The sequence below is a fragment of the Ranitomeya variabilis genome, chromosome 5 (genome assembly GCF_051348905.1).
Source record: "Ranitomeya variabilis isolate aRanVar5 chromosome 5, aRanVar5.hap1, whole genome shotgun sequence".
NCBI classification, from domain to species: domain Eukaryota; kingdom Metazoa; phylum Chordata; class Amphibia; order Anura; family Dendrobatidae; genus Ranitomeya; species Ranitomeya variabilis.
Genome location: NC_135236.1, coordinates 20,495,067 through 20,516,419, shown reverse-complemented (window position 1 = coordinate 20,516,419; position 21,353 = coordinate 20,495,067). Strand labels below are relative to the sequence as shown.

At 42.3% G+C, this 21,353-nt stretch overlaps 1 protein-coding gene across 1 annotated transcript in view; it reads left to right on the top strand.

The window, feature by feature from the left end:
• Positions 1-249: 249 nt before the first annotated feature.
• The window catches only part of LOC143774205 (NXPE family member 3-like), an 84,931-nt gene continuing 63,827 nt past the window's right edge, over positions 250-21,353 (top strand). The window contains exon 1 of the mRNA XM_077261582.1: positions 250-388. Coding sequence (XP_077117697.1) covers positions 338-388 — 51 coding nt within the window. The 5' untranslated portion in view covers positions 250-337. The remainder of the gene's footprint in view (positions 389-21,353) is intronic.

The following is a 21,353-nucleotide window of genomic DNA, read 5'->3' as shown; positions in this document are numbered from 1 at the left end:
TGTGTTGTTTACAGCTGGTCCTCTATTGGTTACAGATATCAAACCTCATTAACTCGTTAAGTGACACAAGTATAGGAAGCCCTATGAGGTAGCTTGTATCTTCTGCGTATTTCCTGATATGCTGAGATAATAATTGTGAAATAAGAGATGAATCCTTCTTATTCTGTAAATCACCTTCATGAGCTGTCTGTTCCTCACCTACAGCACCTCCTTATACGATATTTAGAGTAGTGCCTGAGGCTGTCCCCCAATTGTGTAAGATGAATGTTGAGATGAAGTGGAGGTGATAAATCTCTGAGGCACGGTATCCAAGCAGTTTTGGGTCACCTACAAGACAATGAAGAAGCTGGCGTTCCTTGCACTGTGCACAGTTTCTCTCCTCACTGGGGTAAGTCTATTATTCAGCACACTTGGCTTGGAATACAAAAGATTGTTTTATTAAATGTGGAATTATTAGAAACGTAATTAGAAGTAAATATACTGTGTATTATTGGTGGATATAAAGTTGGTATAACTGTATTTTCTTTCACTAATAATAGGTAATAGAATGTTAATAAGTATGTAAACAGTGAGATATTTCTATTATTTTCTTTTTTGAGAAAATGGACTAGACAGCATTTACTCCTGTTTTTATCCTAGATTTTGATATACCCGATTCATTTACACTTCTAATCTCCCTCTTTAATAAAATTATCTGTTGTCCTTCTGCCCTTCCCCTGCCTATCTCTCCCATGACAAGAAACAATATGAAGTATAATACAGTACAATATTAAGAGAATATATAGAAGTGATCTGCCACATGCACAGTTTGTTATTGTTTTTATTTTTTTATGAAAAATAATTAAAAATCAATTTAAACAAATATATATATATTCAGCACAATTTACATGTGTGATCAGCTCATGTTCTACTGGGGTGCGGGGGAGCCACCCGTGGATGGACACCGTGGTGACAACCTACAATTAAGCATATAGCGCAGTGTAGAGTACATTTCCTGCATTATTTGCTCTTCTAGCAATGTACCGTATACTGCACACCAGGGGAAGATCTATTACATTAGTATCTCTGCTGAATCCATGCATAAAGCCCACCAATGGATAACTCTGAGGGTCCAGATATTTTTTTTATTTTTCTATTACTGAATTTCAAGAGACATAACTTTTATGGTATCTTGAATAATCCGTTCTTCGGAGAGTTGCCGTAATCACTATTGAAGGCAGTATCTTACTGGTTAAAGTTACTAAGGAACTTGTGATTTAAGTGTCTTGTTATTTACGTGTTTGCATTCGCCACACCTGTTCCTTTCTTGTTGAAGAACAAGATCTAGTGACTCCAAGCCAAGGCTGCAGATAAGCGCGTAGTTAAACAAAATATCAAAGTTTAGCACACTCACCCCTAATGGTTTAAATTAAATCACGAATACTTTTTTCTACATTTTTAATAAAATATTTCCTAAATATTTAAAATATTTTTCAGATATTATACAATTCTTTACATTAAAAAATGAACCTTTTATTTCTAGAATATAAGAATAGCTAATATTTTATATAATTACCAGGCATTATTTTCCACCAATCTTTCATTATTTTAACAGTTTCTCTTCAATGTTTAGATTCAATCATTTTTCTCTGATTTGTATCATCACCTACATTTCCTTTTCCATCTTTTTCTTACATGGTTTTTCATCAAGCATAATAGTAATTTTTTTTTTTTTTTTTATATCATTTTTTTGTTTAATGCATAACAACATTATCTAACTTTAATTGTCTCCGGGTATTGGATTTGTTATCCTTCCCCAAGAACGGGCGTCTTTTGACCGTGGTTTGATCTCCATTGAATCCGCACTTCTAGTGGGGTTTTCTTTTCTTTTTTTCCTCTCACCTCCTCGTTCTCAAGCTGCATTGCTGTTCCAAGTTTTTTTTGCCTGATGTGCTCCCACTCCTTCCCGTTGATGTGCACGTTTGTCAACACTGCCAACAGGGGTCTTCTCCAGCAATCCTCAAGACCTCTTGGGTAATATCCACACTGACCTACTACTTACAGACAAGCGCGGTGAATTAGCAGACTATAACACCATTATCTTCTTAACTTTTCTTGCTTAAATTGCAAAGCTTCACTAGTTCGCATTCCGTCCTGTTTCTGACATATTCTTTCAGGAAGATAATTCTGATTTTTTGTTTATATACATATATATATATATATATATATATATATATATATATATATATATATTTTATGTGTAATTATTTATATATTTTTAGAAATAGAATATAAACAGTAACTATATTCAAAGACTTTCTCAGTCTACTATTTTATATACTATGTCCCCATACACAGCATTAATTGATAATGATATTCCGGTCTTTCAGAACAAATTTTTTACAAATTTTCAAAGATTATTCCATTTTTTACATTTTTAGAATATTGAATAAATAATTTTTTTTGATTAAAGATTTGTTTATACTATATTCTTATGTAACAAAATTTTATAAGACACTTTTGTTTTTAATATTTGAAAAATATATTGAAAAACTAGATGCACAAATACTTCACTCACTCAGCGGGATTGATGCCCTGCAGTGGCACATTAATCCTTGATGTACCAGTCACTGCAATGCATAGCTCATTCTTCAGTTTGAATTTTATATACATTATTTGAACGTTGTTTTTTCTATTTATTATATATTATGCATATTTATCTCATTGTTCTTCCCTTGGATTTTGTAAGTATAATTGAAATCATACTAGTATTCTGGTGTCAATTTAATTCTGTTTTCCAAATTGGAAAATTGACTAGCAGCCGCACTCATCCTCGTGACACATTTGAGCTTTGACATGCTGTGTGCCCAGTTTGGCGATCTTTTTCATGAAACAGCATACATTACAGCTATACCATACAGTATCACTAGGTTTCTCCTGATGAAGAGGTCCTGCGTGACCTCGAAAAGCGTTGACTTTTAAACCTGTTTGAATAAATGTTTTAATTTCACCGAAGATTTTATTTCAGCAGCGCATAAGTGATACCTCCGTTTTTTTCCTTACTTTAACATAAAAGCATAGTTAGGTGTTTTCCTTACTAGTTTTCCTTTGTTTTTATATCTGTATTGTATATCCTAATTTAATAATATGTGCTTCACAGATAATGCCACCAGGTGTGCGTCTTGTGGGATGTATGCATTCCTTTGAGGGTGAATATGTCTGCACTCGATTCAAGCGAGTGACATGTTTGGAAGCCCAGGTAATGGATCTAAATTTGCAGCTTGCAACACTCAAGAACATTGCACACCTGGAGAGGAGTTTATTTCTCACTGAGCTTGTGCTGGCTAGGGCCAGTGATATTGAGGAGGGTGGATGTAGGGAAGATCAGGACCCAGAAGAAGGCGGCTGGGTGACAGTTACAAGAAGGGGTGGGGGGAAAATGCCAGGGTGCCCAGTTCTGATCTGGCACAAGCTAGTAAATATGCCTGTTTGGCTGATATTAGGAATGCAGGCCCAGGACTGGGATCATTACAGCAGGACATTGCCTCAACAACCAGGAAAATGACTACTGTAGGACAGAAGGAAATAGGAGTGCAGCAAAGGCCAGACAGATGTTGGTGGTAGAGTACTCTATAATTAAACGGACAGACGTGGTCATCTGCTGCCGAGACCGTGAATGTCGAACAGTGTGTTGTTTCCTGAGTGCTTAGGTCGACATATTGTGGATCGAATAGACGGATTGCAAGGTGAGGCTGAGAAAAACCCAGAGATCATGGAACACATCGGTACCAATGAAAAAGTTAGAGGGCGTTGAAAGATCCTTAAGAATGATTTCAGGGAACTGGGAGAGAAGCTGAAGGACAGGACCTCCATGGTGGTGTTTTCAGAAATACTACCAGTGCCATGAGTGTCACTAGAAAGACAGTGGGAGCTTAGGGAGATACAGTTGTTCTCAAAAGTTTGCATACCCGGGCTGAATTTCTGCTTTCTTGGCCTTTTTCCAGAGAATATGAATGATAACAAAACTTTTTCTGCACTCATGGTGAGTTATTGTCAAACTACTGTGTTTTCGCTCTTAAAATCACAATGACAACCCAAAACATCCAAATAACCCTGATCAAAAGTTCACATACCCGTGTGATTTTGGCCTGATAACATGCACAGAAGTTGACACAAATGGGTTTGAATGGCTACTAAAGGTAACGTCTTCACCTTTCACCTGTTTGCTTATAATTAGTGATGGGCGAACCTGAACTGTAAAGTTCTGGACCCGTACCGAACACATAGCGTTCGGTCACAAGGTCCCAAACACGGGTTTCCATGGGAAACCATTGTTACAGTCTGGGTTCAGTTTGGGTCCAGGGCCTGTAAAACAAAGCAAAAAATTAATAATAAACATAATTATGCTTATCTGTCCAGCGAAGCATTCTCCCATCCCGTTGTCTCCTGGCTGCATCTGCTTCTGGGGCCGCTCATTAACTTCCGGTGGTATTCACTGCACTCAACAGTCTTTGTCTTTTTCCAGCAGTGTTCATGCAGTGTCGGTATTGCTATGCAGCTGCACACTCCGGTCCCGAGTGCTGGCGTCAGTGCCAGGTATTGATGGGAGAGACTCTCATCACACTCGCAAGTGTGACCCCGGCCTAACTGTTAAGATCTTTTCTTGATATATTCACAGCATGTTAGACAATGGGTCAGATACCAGGAGGTCAGTCAGCAAGAAAACTCAGTCAAGCAATTGCCAAAATTACAAAAAAAAATACAGAGGTACGGTGGGTATGGAAAGTATTCAGACCCCTTTTAATTTTACACTCTTTATTTCATTGCAGCCATTTGGTAAATTCAAAAAACACTACTAGATATTATGAAAATATCCAGGCAATAACTGGAAACTCCCCGTAGTATGATGTGGGGAATAAGTAGGGTATGGCGCTGCACCATTAGCCATAGTAAGGAACTAATTGGGCAGTAGAAACAGTTGGGCAGCACCACTAGTACCAACAAGTCAACCTACATGAAAACGTCTGATTGGGGAGGATCTGAGTCTCCCAGTGATATTAGCTGTGACATTTTCCCAAACACCAGCATAAGTCAAGCAGTGCTTGGTCTTGTGCAGATCGGTCAATGGCACTCCTGTCTCTTTCCCTTGAGGATGCTGCTTCCAAGTGAAATGAGGCTTGTACATGTTCCTGACATGGGTTTCAAGCCTGACAGACTGACCACAGTACAGGCCCTCGCTTGTATGCACTTTATTCCAAATTTAATTCTAAAGCTTTTGGTGTCTGGTAGAATCCAATTCCCTGACATTGATCATACAGATCCCCCAACTCCTGTATTATATTCTCCTTACAGCGGCTTCACCCGCTATGACAGTTGTTCCATTGGGATCCGGTGGCAAAAATGGACTCTGGATCCTACAAAACGCAGGTTTCACAGCACATGGTGGCCTTCTGAAAATTAAAAGCGAGGGCATCATAATAGCATGGCGGTGGACATGGTAGTGGTGGCGGGCGATGCCCAGAAATCAAATGGGCATGTTTGAAATGGCAATGTAATGGGGTGGGGAATATCTATTCCACTATCTTGCTAACTATTTGGTAAGAGGGAGGAACCTTCCAAATGTAGGAGTGAGAGCCCTCACAAATGTTAAAGTAAAAAATAAAGCCAAAACACTCCATGTGAATATATGCTAAGGGGGAGGTTTATATTTTTTTCATTTTTATTTTGAGTTATATACACGTTGGCTCAGTGGTTAGCACTGCAGACTTGCCACGCTGGGATCCTGGGTTTAAATCCCAACAAGGACAACATCTGCAAGGAGTTTGTATGTTCTCCCTGTGTTTCCTATGAGTTCTCCTGTTTCCTCCCACATTTCAAAGACATACTGATCGGGATTCTGGATTGTGAGCCCCGATGGGGACAGTGATGATGATGTCTGTAAAGCGCTGTGGAATTAATGGCGCTATATAAATCAGTAAAATAAATAAATAAAAATGATGAAGGAAATTTTGTTTCTTAGCATTTTTCCCTTTAAAAAAAATTGTTGGTTTGCTTTGGGAGATGTTCTTGTAAATCCGTAAAACCAGCACAGTAGTCTGACAACATTATCCCAGATACTATATGTGAGTCAGAAAGGCATTCAAGCATCTTCTCCATACTGTTATTATGTAGTTTTAGCTCCTTCTCATCCATTTCAGCTTTTTTCTCAGGCACCCAGATCTGTTTGTTGGGTCCAGTAGACAAATATTCAGTTTTCCCATTTACTTGCATTGGATTCATTATTCGCTACGATTACACGGATACTAGAAATTATTTGCGACGATTTTCCTGAGTCCAATTATTTCACTATTTGATCGTCACTATTAACTAAAAAAGATAAGCAAAATCAGTACAGTGGTCTCTATGATCCATGGCAGTCTTTAACTCTGATCAATAAAGACAGAATTATATAAGAAAATGTAAATTGACATAAATCTTTTTTTTTTCTTATTCACTTCCTGCTAATCCAGGAGAAAAGAATTATAGAGGTTTAGGCTTAGCCACTCAAACATTTCATCTTATTCTGACACAGCCACTGTTTTGTTGATTTGAAGGTCATTTAGGCCTTTGTCATGTTGAAAGATGATATTCATCTTCACCTTTATAGAATAGTCCTGAAAGTTAAGTTGGAAAATTGACCAATATTTGGAACTGCTCATAATTCCATCTATCTTTACTAAAGTCCTGTTCCACATGCCAAAAACCAGCCCCAAAAGCACAATGATGTCTCCACCATGCTTTACTGTGTACATGGTATTCTTTGGGGAATGCGTAGTGTTGGCTTTGTGCCAAGCATACCTGTTGGAATTATGGATAAAAAAATTCAACCTTGGACTTCTGTAGTGAGTTAATTAGCTGTGAACTCCAACTTCCTGTCTGATGGCACCTTGAGCATGAGAACTTTCTCACGCTCGTGGTACCATCAGGCAGGTAACAGCAGTTCACAGGAAGACACTGAGCACATGCTGCTCAGTGTCTCTGCTGGATGGCAGGCTGTACGGTGGCATCATGCATCCATGCAGACTGCCATCTAAATGTAGCAGAGCTAGACCCATCGTGGGACAAATGGATTAGCAGCATCTCTGCAGAAAGGTGTTGAATAATGTTGTTTGTTATTTTAACTCTTTTGCAGAATTCAATGGAGTCTGTGAAATGGGCGATGTTGTAACTATGGTTTAATTAAGATTTATTAAAGGAGTCTGTGACATTCTTTCAATTTACGGCCTTATTTATGTGTGTGTTTTTATACAAAATAACTATGGGGTTAATAATGGGGGGGGGTCTTATTGACACCTCTCCATTACTAAACTCGGGGCTTGATGTCACCTGACAGTACAAAGGTGACATAAACTCCCCCAACTATCACCAAACCTGCCACTGTTACAAGGTAATTGGGAAAAGTGAGGCGAAGTGCCAGAACTCATGCATTTTAGAAATGTGTTTTTTTTCTGGGACGGCTAAGAGCTGATGTTTTTTGTCTGGAGGGGACAGTATCCATGGCCCCTTCCTAGGCTATTAATATCAACCCACAGCTGTCTCCATAGACTTTGCAAGTTATTAATTATAGGGGAACCCTACGTCACTTTTTTTGGGGGTCCCCCATTAGCCAGAAAAATCTAAGTATACTGTTGTCAGCTGATATCAATAGCCTGGGAAGTTCCATGGGTATTACCCACTTCTCTGGCTATAAACATCTGCCCCCAGCCATTGGCTTTCCCTCTGCTGGTTTTGAAAATTTTGCGGGAGCCCACAACATTTTTTTCAGAAAAATAATCTTTTATTAATTAAATACATAAACTGTACACACATTGAACTAATTGTATATGTGTCACATCTGTATATCTATAATAAGTGTATATCTTGTATGTAATTCATCTATTCTATCGGCTCCTGCTGTGATTTTACACTACGCAGCTGCTGAATTGCCAGCTTTTCGTCTATCTATGAATTTATCTACCTATCTGTGTAATATATGTATGTGTCACTGACATCTATATATCTATTTTATCTGTTATATTCCAACCTGTCACTCTGATTTTACTCTGTGTGGCATTGACCTGGTCCCTAATCTAAGCTGCTGTTAACCTGCCAGTGTGTATATACTTGTGTATGTATGTGCAGTGTATGTATATAATTTTGTATGTATATGCAGTGTGTATTAGGGGTCGAGTTCCCATCTCTGCACAGGGGGAATCTCGGGCCATCTCCGCTGCAGTCTCCCATGCTTCTCCTGCCGCAGTGGAGTCTGCTCAGCGGAGACGTCGGTCCCAGCGTCTCGCTCAGTCTGACTCTGTACAAAGAGTTAATGCTGCTTTTCCTGCTTCTGCCATTGAAGTCAGTGCTGGGCAACAGCGAGCAGACGCTTCTGGGACTAAGTCCTGCTTTTCTCGTTCTGAGCATGCCCAGAGTAAGATCTCTCAGTGGAGATCGAGGGTCACATGATCAGACACTGCAGCTAAGGTCCTGTAAGTGTTCACGCTCTGTGGCAGCCTCTCATTGGTCCTTCTTGGAAGGTCCTGTACGTGCTGCAACTATTTAAGGCTCGCATGGCCGCACGGCCATGCGCTAGTATTACTTTTATTTATGTACTTTGCGCCAGTGTGGTCTTGTATGAGTGTGTTCAGGGACCCGGCTGAAATAAGCCCCTAGAATGCTGGCACCTCCGGCGAGGAGTTTGTATGCTTGTGTGTTCAGGGACCTGGCTGAAATAAGCCCCTAGAATGCTGGCACCTCCGGCGTGGAGTTTCGTGTGCATGCAAGACCACTGACTGTTCTTGTTTAGGCAGTTAGCCTGTGCCTCTGTGGAGTCTAACAGGGTGCAGTGCTTTGAGTTCACGGCTGCTCTGTGAAGTAACAGAGTTAGCTAACACCGCCATATAGTTCGTCTATATGCTAGCAGCAGGTTCTCCTGCACGGTGGACCCCGGGCTGCGAATGCATCTATCCTAATAAAATATATACATTCTTTAGGTGCGTTCCACTAGCCCTAATATGTGTGGTGAGCACTTTGACCCATTAAGTGCTTCACAGAAGTTTATAATGCAGAGCCATCAAAATAAAAAATCATATTTTTTCACAAATATGATCTTTCTGCCCCCAATTTTTTATTTTCCCAAGGGTAAGAGAAGAAATTGGACCTCAAAAGTTGTTGTGCCATTTGTCCTGAGTATGCCAATACTCCATATGTGGGGGTAAATCACTGTTTGGGCGCGTGGCAGAGCTCGGAAGGGAAGGAGCGTCATTTGACTTTTCAATGCAAAATTGACTGGAATTGAGATGGGACACCATGTTGCGTTTGGAGAGCCCCTGATGTGCCTAAACTTTGAAACTCCCCACAATTGACACCATTTTGGAAAGTAGACCCCTAAGGAACTTATCTAGATGTTTGGTGAGCACTTTGACCCACCAAGTGCTTCACAGAAGTGAACGGGGGAACCACCGTTTGGGTGCATGGCAGAGCTTGGAAGGGAAGGAGCGCCATTTGGAATGCAGACTGAGATGGATTGGTCTGCAGGCGTCACATTGCATTTGCAGAGCCCCTGATGCATGTAAACAGTAGAAACCCCCTACAAGTGACACCATTTTGGAAACTAGACCCCCAAGGAACTTATCTAGATGTGTTGTGAGAACTTTGAACCTCCAAGTGTTTCACTACAGTTTATAACGCAGAGCCGAGAAAATAAAAATCCTTTTTTTTTTCCACAAAAATTATTTTTTAGCCCCCAGTTTTGTATTTTCTCAAGGGTAAAATGAGAAATTCGACCCCAAAATTTGTTATCCAATTTGTCCTGAGTATGCTGATACCCCATATGTGGGGGGAACCACCGTTTGGGCGCATGGCAGAGCTTGAAAGGGATGTGTTGTGAGAACTTTGAACCCCCAAGTGTTTCACTACAGTTTATAACGCAGAGTCGTGAAAATAAAAATTAATTTTTTTCCCACAAAATTTTTTTTAGCCCCCCAAATTTTTATTTTCTCAAGGGTAACAAGAGAAATTGGACCCCAATTGTTGTTGTCCAATTTGTCCTGAGTATGCTGATACCCCATATGTTGGAGTAAACCCCTGTTTTGGTGCATGGCAGAGCTCGGAAGGGAAGGAGCACTGTTTTACTTTTTCAATGCAGAATTGGCTGGAATTGAGATCGGATGCCATGTCGCGTTTCGAGAGCCTTGATGTGCCTAAACAGTGGAAACCCCCAATTCTAACTGAAACCCTATCCCAAACACATCCCTAACCATAATTCCAACCATAACCCTAACCACATCCCTTACCCTGACACACCCCTAACCCTAATCCCAACAGTAAATGTAATCCAAACCCTAACCCTAACTTTAGCCCCAACCCTAACTTCAGCCCCAACCCTAACCCTAACTTTAGCCCCAACCCTAATTCTAAATTTAGCCCCAACCCTAACTTTAGCCCCAACCCTAACTGTAGCCCTAACCTTAACTTTAGCCTTAACCCTAGCCCCAACCCTAGCCCCAACCCTAGCCCCAACCCTAGCCCCAACCCTAGCCCCAACCCTAGCCCCAACCCTAGCCCTAACCCTAGCCCTAACCCTAGCCCTAACACAAGCCCTAACCCTAGCCCCAACCCTAACCCTATCCCTAACCCTATCCCTAACCCTAACCCTATCTCTAACCCTTACCCTAGCCCTAACCCTAACCCTAGCCCTGACCCTAGCCCTAACCCTAGCCCTAACCCTAACCCTAGCCTTAGCCCTAACCCTAGCACTAACCCTATCCCTAACCCTAGCCCTAACCCTAGCCCTAACCCTAACCCTACTCCTAAAGGGAAAATGGAAACAAATACATTTTTTATTTTTTTATGTTTCCCTTACTAAAGGGGTGATGAAGGGGGGGTTGGTTTACTTTATAGTGGGTTTTTTAGTGGATTTTTATGATTGACAGCTGTCACACACTAAAAGACGCTTTTTATTGCAAAAAATATTTTTTGCGTTACCACATTTTGAGACCTATATTTTTTCCATATTTTGGTCCACAGAGTCATATGAAGTCTTGGTTTTTGCAGGATGAGTTGACGTTTTTATTGGTACCATTTTGGGGCATGTGACATTTTTTGATCGCTTTTTATTCCGATTTTTGTGAGGCAGAATGAACAAAAACTAGCTATTCATGAATTTCTTTTGAGGGGGGCGTTTATACCGTTCCGCGTTTGGTAAAATGGATAACGCAGTTTTATTCTTCGGGTCAGTACGATTACAGCGATACCTCATTTATGTCATTGTTTTATGTTTTGGCGCTTTTATACGATAAAAACTATTTTATAGAAAAAATAATTATTTTTGCATTGCTTTATTCTGAGGACTATAACTTTTATATTTTTTTGCTGATGATGCTGTATGGTGGCTCATTTTTTGCAGGACAAGAAGATGTTTTCAGCGGTACCATGGTTATTTATATCTGTCTTTTTGATTGCGTGTTATTCCACTTTTTGTTCGGTGGTATGATTACAAAGCGTAGTTTTTTGCCTCTTTTTTTACGGTGTTCACTGAATGGGTTAACTAGTGGGACAGTTTTATAGGTCGGGTCGTTACGGACACGGCGATACTAAATATGTGTACTTTTATTGTTTTTTTAATTTAGATAAAGAAATGTATGTATGGGAACAATATTTTTCTTTTATTTATTTAGGAATTTTTTTTTTACATATCAAAAATTTTTTTTTTTTTTTTTTTTTTACATTGTCCCAGGGGGACATCATGTATAGTGACAGATTGCTGATCTGACACTTAGCAGAGCACTGTGTCAGATCAGCAATCTGACGTGCCCTGCTGCAGACTTACCAGCGCCTGCTCTGAGCAGGCACTTGGTAAGCCACCTCCCTGCAGGACCCAGAAGTAGCCCCGCGGCCATTTTGGATCCAGGCCTGCAGGGAGGAGACACTCGGTTTAAGGTGAGCACATCGCCTTGTACCCATCGTCTCAGGGAAGCACGCAGGGAGCCCCCTCCCTGCACAATGCTTCCCTATACCGCCGGAACACTGGGATCATGTTTGATCACAGTGTGCCGGGGGTTAATGTGCTGGGGCAGTCCGCGACTGCTCCTGGCAAATAGTGCCGGATGTCAGCTGCGATAGTCAGCTGACACCCGGCCGCGATCGGCCGCGGTCCCCCCGTGAGCAAGGCCAATTGCATATGACATACTATCCCGTCACTGGGAATTAAGTCCCAGGTCACCTTGACGGGATAGTATGTCATATGGGATTAAGGGGTTAAGCAGGGCTCGGCCATCACAAGACAACGCCCTCATCAAATTCTGGAGCTGTAGGACAGAGATCATACACCGACTCTGTATGGCTGGTGGTTAAACACACCAAAGCTTCCAGAAGGCAGATACAAAGTCATGGACTTTAATGGAGAGAAGGTAATCTTGCCAAGGGCAGCCTCTCGTATTGTCCCAGGGTTTTTGGAGTATAGGCTTCACAGAGCAGCGACCGTCATGATATTCCTTTCAATGCAGCGATACCGTATTTAATTCTCAGGACTAGATTCAGGTTGCAGGTTTGCCAGTCCACTCTTATCAGACCTCTTGGATCATGCACGGGTGGCTGCTTTGGCAGGTTGTGGAACAGGTGAGTCTTGAACGGTCATGGACAGATGTGACGGCTTACCCACAGGTTTTTTTCATCTGGTCTGTTTCTCTGCGAGCTGGAGGCGATGACTTTGAGAAGACACTATATTTGACTTATCGAAGACCTTACAGAAGGCCACCAAGAAGGCCGGCAGATTTGAGTTGATGGGATCCCCTGCTTCCCAGAGATGGGGTTGAGCCACTTCAAAGCATCTCCTGCTAGGTAGGTCATTAATAATCTTACTTTAATCTGATCTGTGGAGAAATAGGGAGCATGCCATTTGAAATAACGTAAGCACTGTGTCAGGACTCTGAACATTTTTTATTACCTTTTGTGCATTACTGCCCTTTTCCAAGATGGCGGCTTTGGTCTCATGTGCACTGTGTCCTCCTGCTATAAAACTCCACCCCAGCCTTCAGTCTGTGCTAGAGTATTCTGCCTTGCATCCAGCTCCTGACCCTGATGACTCCCCTGCTATATACCTGCTTCTGTGAACCTGTGTGGTGATCCTGCTACTCTGCTCTGAGTTCCTGCTGCATACACCAGTTTCCAGTAGTCCTCCTTCATCTGCTGCTCGTGTTTACTTCCTTCTGCATTTGCTGGACATGTAAGCTGTTGCTGCTCTGCAAAAACCTGAGACTATTACTCAGGCCTCCCTGGTTCAGCTAAGATATTATTTGAGCTGCATTATAAGCATATCTATCTGTGTTTGGACTAAAACAAGGACTTATTTGTGTCAAGTATCCTCAAGAATAACTGTGCTTCATAGACTTTCTGCGTCATTGCATTTTCCTCTGAAGTTTCCTATAGACTGTTAAGCTGCGTTTAATATTTACACCAAGTGTTGTGGACTTGAGTTTCTCTCTGCACCTGTCTGAATCACCGTGTGATAATATAGACTGTACCACTTATAAAACTGTGTCCTGTAGTTGTCTTGTTCCACGCAAAGAGTCTCCTGAGATATCTCCTATAATTATTACAGGATACTCTAGCCACAAAATAGGAGACTGCTGGAACAATGACTGCAGACAGCAAATTAGAGCAGGAGTTTTCCATAATTAGATCACTGCAGAAAGATGTGGAACGTCTGCAAAAGAAGTTTGGAAGCTTTGAACACAATCAACAAGTGTTTGGACAGACTTTGCAGGACTTAAGCACCCACATGGCAGCCCAGGAAAATAAACTTGCTGGCATGGAGTCCCAGTATGGATGGGCTTTTCGGGACATAAGCACGCAAATAGCTGCACAAGCGACTTTACTCTCTGGGCAACCGCCACCAGCTAGCCCACCTAAGTTGCCCCCTTTCAGATTTAATGGTGATCGTGACAAATTTTGTGGCTTTGTGAATCAATGTATTCTATATTTTGATGTGCATGCTGACTGTTTTCCTAATGATAGATCCTAAGTATTGTGTGTAATAATGCTGCTGACCGCACGAGCGCTCTCCTGGGCGAATCCGATGATTGAGTCTCGTGACCCACGGTTAAATAACTTGGATGATTTCTTGGCAGCTATGGCATTAATGTTTGATGACCCTAATCGCCGTGCAACTGCTGAATCTGCTTTATTGTCTTTACGCCAGGCTAAACTTTCTGTTAATGAGTATGCTACTGAATTCAGGAGATTAGCGGTAGATACCAATTGGGACAGTTATGCACAATTGCCTATTTTTAAAAGTTGTCTGTCTAGTATTGTAAAAGATGAACTAGCTCGCTCTGAGTCACCACAAGAGCTAGAGACATTTATACAGCATTGTGTGCGCATAGACATTCACCTTACTGAGCGTAGGCAAGAGAAGTTTGCTGCATATAACCGTATTTCTAACTTTTCCCTTCCTTCCAAAGAGCCTGCAGGTAAAACATCTCGAGAGGTAGAGGCGGTGCCCATGCAAATTGATTCCGTTCAGAGGCGCAAGATCAATGAGCGCCGTGAGCATCGCCTTCGAAAGTGAAAAAGAGAAGGGCTGACAGCACTCACTCAATGGGGCGCCCGTTCCATGTCCAGGGAACCGTCCCAGATATTCCAAACAGACTACAGATAGATGAACAGCGCTCCTGTTTGGTCCTGTTTACAACGTAGCTTACCGACAGTTTCAGCTTTTGAATATTATCCTATGATGTCATATAGAAGGGGATGCAATTTAGGTGATAGATTGGTTAAATTGGACATTGGAACATTGAAAGTCTCAATTCAACAGACTTTAAGCACACCCTGGAATGGAAATTTTCCATGTCTGGGTTGTGCTTGTTGTAACAATATGCTGAAAGGTTAATTTTTCTATCATTCTCATACGGGCAAGAAAATCTTTTTGAAGGAACGATACACCTGCACCTCCAGTTTTGTAGTCTATATGATTGTGTGCCCATGTGGTTTGGTATACGTAGGTGAGACTACAATGGAGGTGAAGGCCCGTATCAGTAAGCACAAGAGCACTATCAGGACAGGGCTTACATATTTGCCGATCCTTAATCACTTCTTAGACAATAAACACTCGGTAAACCAATTGCGATTTAGGGTGATTGACAGCGTCCCGACCCTAAGAAGAGGAGGAGATAGACTATCATTATTGAAAAAGAAGGAGATGAGATGGATCTATACACTGGGGTCTTTACAACCCAGGGGTCTGAATTTAGACTTTAATCTACAGGTATGCGTCTCCAAATAACTCTGTTCCTCCTCTGGGGTGCTGCAGTGTCACCATCGGTGTGTTGTTTTTATGCATTTAACACTTTATTGTATATTTTTTTATTTTTTGTTTTTTTGATATGGGTAATTGATGTGACAGTCGGTGGATGGACCATTGGAGATTTTGGAAATTGTAACTATGATTATGGTCTCTTTGTAAATGGGGAATATATGGATTTTGTATATATGGCTTTGGTTCATTGTCTCCCGACTGCCCCATTGTATATATATAAGGTTTGCTTTGTGATGTGTGTGATATTTTGCACTTTTAACAAGTTGTCTCTCAGTCCATTTTGCTAGATTAAGTTTGATTCAATATGGATTCTGTATGTTATTTATATATCCAAATGGGGTGCCGCAGTTCTCTAATAATGTCGTTCAGGTGGCCGTCTTAAGCCGCGGTCACGTGAGTCCACGCTTGGGGGTTACATGCGCGTCATCGCTGGGTATGCCCGTATCGTGATCATGTGATGTGGGCGTATCTGGTGGGTGGCGTGCATGCGCTCCTATGGTGCGGAGCTTCCGAGACCTGCGACCCAGCGGTAGAACCTGTGACAACGTAACCCTGGTTACCGCTTCGAACCGCGGTCATGTGGGCCCGGGGTTGTGGGAGTTGCATGCGTGTCATTGCTGGGCATGTTCTTGTCGCGATCATGTGATGTAGGCGTGTCTGGTGGGTGACGCGCTTGCGCTCTCACGATGCGGTGCTTGTGAGACCTGCGACCCAGTAGTGTAGCCTGTGGATGGACGAACACATATGACGTAGATATGGATTTACTACATAAGGAAACGTCTGATTGGCGACTTAGGGTGTGCCTTTATATATGTGATATAGAGATTGGCTACTCTTTTTTCCTTGGCGCCAATTTTTGCTGGCATTGGATAGGCTTTGCGGAGAACCATATGAACATATACATTGGTGGACCATCACTATGGATACGAGGATGCTTCATTTCAATTCGCTGAGCAGAAGATAAACATACTATTAATCTTGTATTTAGAATTGTATATTGCGATTATCTATATGGTGGATTGTATTTTATAGGTGATTAAGTATTATATGTCTATTTGATGTGTGTTATGTGCTGTATTTTTTATATAATTGGTGGCGGGATGGTGATTGGTGCCCTGCGTGGTATCCACACTATTTAAGCCAGCTTGTTGTGGTGATGTGTATGCTTGAAAAAGACCACACTTTGGTCGAAACGTTGCTGTGCCACCGATTAATAAATACTTCACTTGGATATTACTACACCTGACTGGAGCGCTGTTCATCTATCTGTAGTCTGTTGGGAACATCGCCTTTGTGAAAGTCTATGTTCCAGTCTGACCACTTCTTGATCAATTGTCCTAAGTGTCCAAGACGGCCTAACAAGGTGCTAGCAGCAGTAGGGGAGTATGACAACTCTGATGATGAATCTGACATCTCTGAATGTAGCCTGCCTTTAAACGCTGTATTCCATTCACTTTCTATGACTTCACCCTCCAAGGAGCTGAAGGAGAAGAACTCTCACTGTTCTCTCCCTATTAAGATCCTGTGTTCAGGACAGTGGATTTCCAGTGCAGCTATGATTGACTCTGGTGCTGGTGGCAATTTCATGGATATCGCATTTGCCAAGGAACATGGTATTGAAATTCAGCAAAGAGCCTCTCCAATTACCATGGAAACAGTGGATGGGTCACCTTTATTCTCTGGGCCTGTGGATCAGAAGACCGTACCCCTTGAAATTGTGTTGGAGCCTAATCATCAGGAGCAACTTTCTTTCTTGCTAATTTCTTCTCCTCATTTTCCTGTGATTTTAGGCATTCCTTGGTTGCATTCTCAGAACCCAATTATCAACTGGGAGACCAAGGAGATTATCTTTCCAACAAGGAGCAACTCAGCTTTAACAGAAGCTGTCCCTGAGTCCACGGCTACGGGACCACATGTACAGGTATTTTCTTTACCTCCAGCATATAACGCGTTCTCTGACATCTGTGACAAGAAGAATGCAGATCAGCTTCCTCCACACAGGCATTATGACTGTCCCATTGAGCTGCTTCCTGGGGCAGCTATTCCTTTTGGTAACGTATACCCTTTTTCGGCACCTGAGCTTCAAGCCTTAAAGGAGTATATTGATGAAAATCTGGCCAAAGGCTTCATACGTCCTTCTTCCTCACCAGCAGGGGCACCTATATTTTTTGTAAAAAAGAAGGATGGGACCCTGAGACCCTGTGTTGACTATCGGGAACTCAATAAGATAACCTTACAAAACCGTTACCCTTTGCCTCTGATTCCCGAATTACTGGAAAGTGTCCGCCATGCTAAGGTGTTCTCTAAACTGGATCTTTGTGGGGCTTATAATTTGGTGCGTATTCCTCCAGGGGATGAGAGGAAGACAGCATACAGATGCAGGTATGGACACTTTGAATATCTTGTGATGCCCTTCTGGCTTTGTAACGCCCCTGCAACGTTTCAACACCTTACTAATGACATTTTCAGAGATTTGTTGGACCAGTTTGTGGTGATCTATTTGGACCATATACTAATCTTTTCTGACTCTCTGCAGGAACATGAAGAACATGTCAAAACTGTTTTAAGACGTATGAAAGAGAACCAACTGTATATCAAGCCGGAGAAATGCGATTTCCATCTTTCTGAGATACAGTTCTTAGGTTATATCATCTCTCCCCAGGGGCTGAACATGGAATCTGGTAAGATTCAGGCTATCCTTGACTGGCCAGTACCCAAGAACGTTAAGGAGGTCCAAAGTTTTATTGGTTTTGCAAATTTCTACACACACTTCATTCAAAATTTTTCTGATATTGTCCATCCCATTACTTCCTTGACAAAGAAGGAAAAGCCCTTTAAGTGGTCATCACAGTCTCAAGAAGCTTTTGATCGGCTTAAGATCTGTTTCACATCAGCACCGCTGTTGATACACCCAGATCCAACACTTTCTTTCATTGTGGAGGTGGACGCTTCTGATAATGCTTTGGGGGCTATACTCTCCCAAAGAACTGGAGAGAAGGGTCTGCTACATCCTTGTGATTTCTTTTCCCATAGACTAACCTCAGCAGAGAAGAATTATGATGTGGGAGACAAGGAATTGCTGGCTATTATTGCGGCTTTCAAAGAATGGAGGCATCATCTGCAAGGAGCTGCACAACAGATCATAGTGCTAACTGACCATTGCAATTTAGAGTTCCTTAGATCCGCTAGATGTCTTTCTCCTCATCAGGCTCATTGGAACTTATTTTTAAATCAATTTAACTTTGTTATCTCGTACTGTCCAGGTTCTCGTAATGGGAAGGCTGATGCTTTATCCTGAATCCATGCTGCGGATTCCATACCTGGAGCCCCATCCAAGACCATTCTATCTGATTCCAATTTCATCGGAGTTATCCACGATCAGGACTTGTGGAAGGAGTGCAGGAAGGTCTATGACGGTGATGTATTTATGGCCAACCCTCCTGTGGATATTAACCCCTTACTGACATCAGACGGGATAGTACGTCCGATGTCAGCTCCCCTGCTTTGATGCAGGGCTCCTCGGTGAGCCCGCATCAAAGCCGGGACATGTCAGCTGTTTTGAACAGCTGACATGTGCCCGCAATAGCGGAGGGTGAAATCGCGATTCACCCACCGCTATTAACTAGTTAAATGCTGCTGTCAAACGCAGACAGTGGCATTTAACTACCGCATCCGGCTGGGCGGCCGGAAATGACGGCATCGCCGACCCCCATCACATGATTGGAGGTCGGCGATGCTTCTCCATTGTAACCATAGAGGTCCTTGAGACCTCTATGGTTACTGATCGCCGGTAGCTGTGAGCGCCACCCTGTGGTCGGCGCTCACAGCACACCTGATTTTCTACTACATAGCAGCGAACAGCAGATCACTGCTATGAAGCAGAGGCGATTGTGCTGTGCCTGCTTCTAGCCTCCCATGGAGGCTATTGAAGCATGGCAAAAGTTTTAAAAAAAAGTTAAAAAAATGTGAAAAAAATAAAAAAAATATAAAAGTTTAAATCACCCCCCTTTCACCCCAATCAAAATAAATCAATAAAAAAAAATCAAATCTACACATATTTGGTATCGCCACATTCAGAATTGCCCGATCTATCAAAAAAAAAAAGCATTAACCTGATCGCTAAACGGCGTAACGAGAAAAAAAATCGAAACGCCAGAATTAGGTTTTTTTGGTCGCCGCGACATTGCCTTAAAATGCAATAACGGGCGATCAAAAGAATTTATCTGCACCGAAAAATGCCAGCTCAGCACGCAAAAAATAAGCCCTCAACCGAGCCCAGATCATGAAAAATGGAGACGCAACGAGTATCGGAAAATGGCGCAATTTTTTTTTTTTTTTAGCAAAGTTTTGAATTTTTTTTCACCACTTAGGTAAAAAATAACCTAGTCATGTTAGGTGTCTATGAACTCGTAATGACCTAGAGAATCAGAATGGCAGGTCAGTCTTAGCATTTAGTGAACCTAACAAAAAAGCCAAGCAAAAAACAAGTGTGGGATTGCACTTTTTTTGCAATTTCACCGCACTTGGAATTGTTTTCCCGTTTTCTTGTACACAATATGGTAAAACCAATAATGTCGTTCAAAAGTACAACTCGTCCCGCAAAAAATAAGCCCTCACATGGCCAAATTGACATAAAAAGTTATGGCTCTGGGAAGGAGGGGAGTGAAAAACGAACATGGAAAAACGAAAAATCCCACGGTCATGAAGGGGTTAATCTTGTTTTTAAGGGTGGCATGTGGTTCAGAGATCGACATATCTACGTCATTGAGGTCGTCCGTCTGCAGATCCTCAAGTTGGTACATGACTGCAAGTTGGCTGGTCACAGGGGAGTACAGAAGACACAAGAGTTCCTGAGCCAATTCTTCTTGTGGCCAACTTGCCTGAAGGATACCAAGGACTATGTTCTCTCTTGAGAGGTATGTGCTCGTTACAAGACTCCTCATGTGGCACCTACGGGTCTTCTACAACCATTACCTGTTCCATCCCGCCCTTGGGGGTTTATATCAATCTCTTCTCGACCCTCTTCAATCTGGCTTCCGCTCTTTACACTCTACTGAAACTGCCCTCACTAAAGTCTCTAATGACCTACTAACAGCTAAATCTAATGGTCACTACTCCATGCTAATTCTCTTGGATCTCTCCGCAGCATTCGACACTGTGGATCATCAGCTCCTCCTCACTATGCTCCACTCCATCGGCCTCAAGGACACCGTTCTCTCTTGGTTCTCCTCCTATCTCTCTGACCGATCCTTCATTGTATGTTTTGCTGGTTCCTCCTCCTCTCACCTTCCACTTACTGTTAGGGTTCCTCAAGGATCAGCCCTAGGCCCCCTCCTCTTCTCTTTGTATACTGCCCCTATTGGACAAACAATCAGTAGACTTGGTTTCCAGTACCATCTCTATGCTGACGACACCCAATTATACACCTCTTCTCCTGCTTTCACGCCGACCTTCTTACCGCTTGTCTTACCGCTGTCTCTAACATCATGACCTCCCTCTATCTGAAACTGAACCTGTCAAAAACTGAACTCCTCGTGTTCTCTCCCTCTACTAACCTACCTTTGCCTGACATTGCCATCTCTGTGTGCGGTTCCACCATTATTCCAAAGCAACATGCCCGCTGCCTTGGGGTCATCTTTGATTCCTAGCTTTCATTCACCCCCCACATCCGGTCACTGGCTCGCTCTTCTTATCTGCATCTCAAAAACATTTCTAGAATTTGCCCTTTTCTTACTTTCGACTCTGCAAAAACTCTTACTGTCTCACTTATTCATTCTCGTCTGGACTATTGTAACTCTCTACTAATCGGCCTCCCTCTTACCAAACTCTCCCTGCTCCAATCTGTCCTGAATGCTGCTGCCAGGATCATATTCCTCACCAACTGTTACACCGATGCCTCTACCTTGTGCCAGTCATTACACTGGCTACCCATCCACTCCAGAATCCAGTACAAAACTACTGCCCTCATCTAAAAAGCACTCCATGGTTCAGCACCACCCTACATCTCCTCTCTGGTCTCAGTCTACCACCCTACCCATGCCCT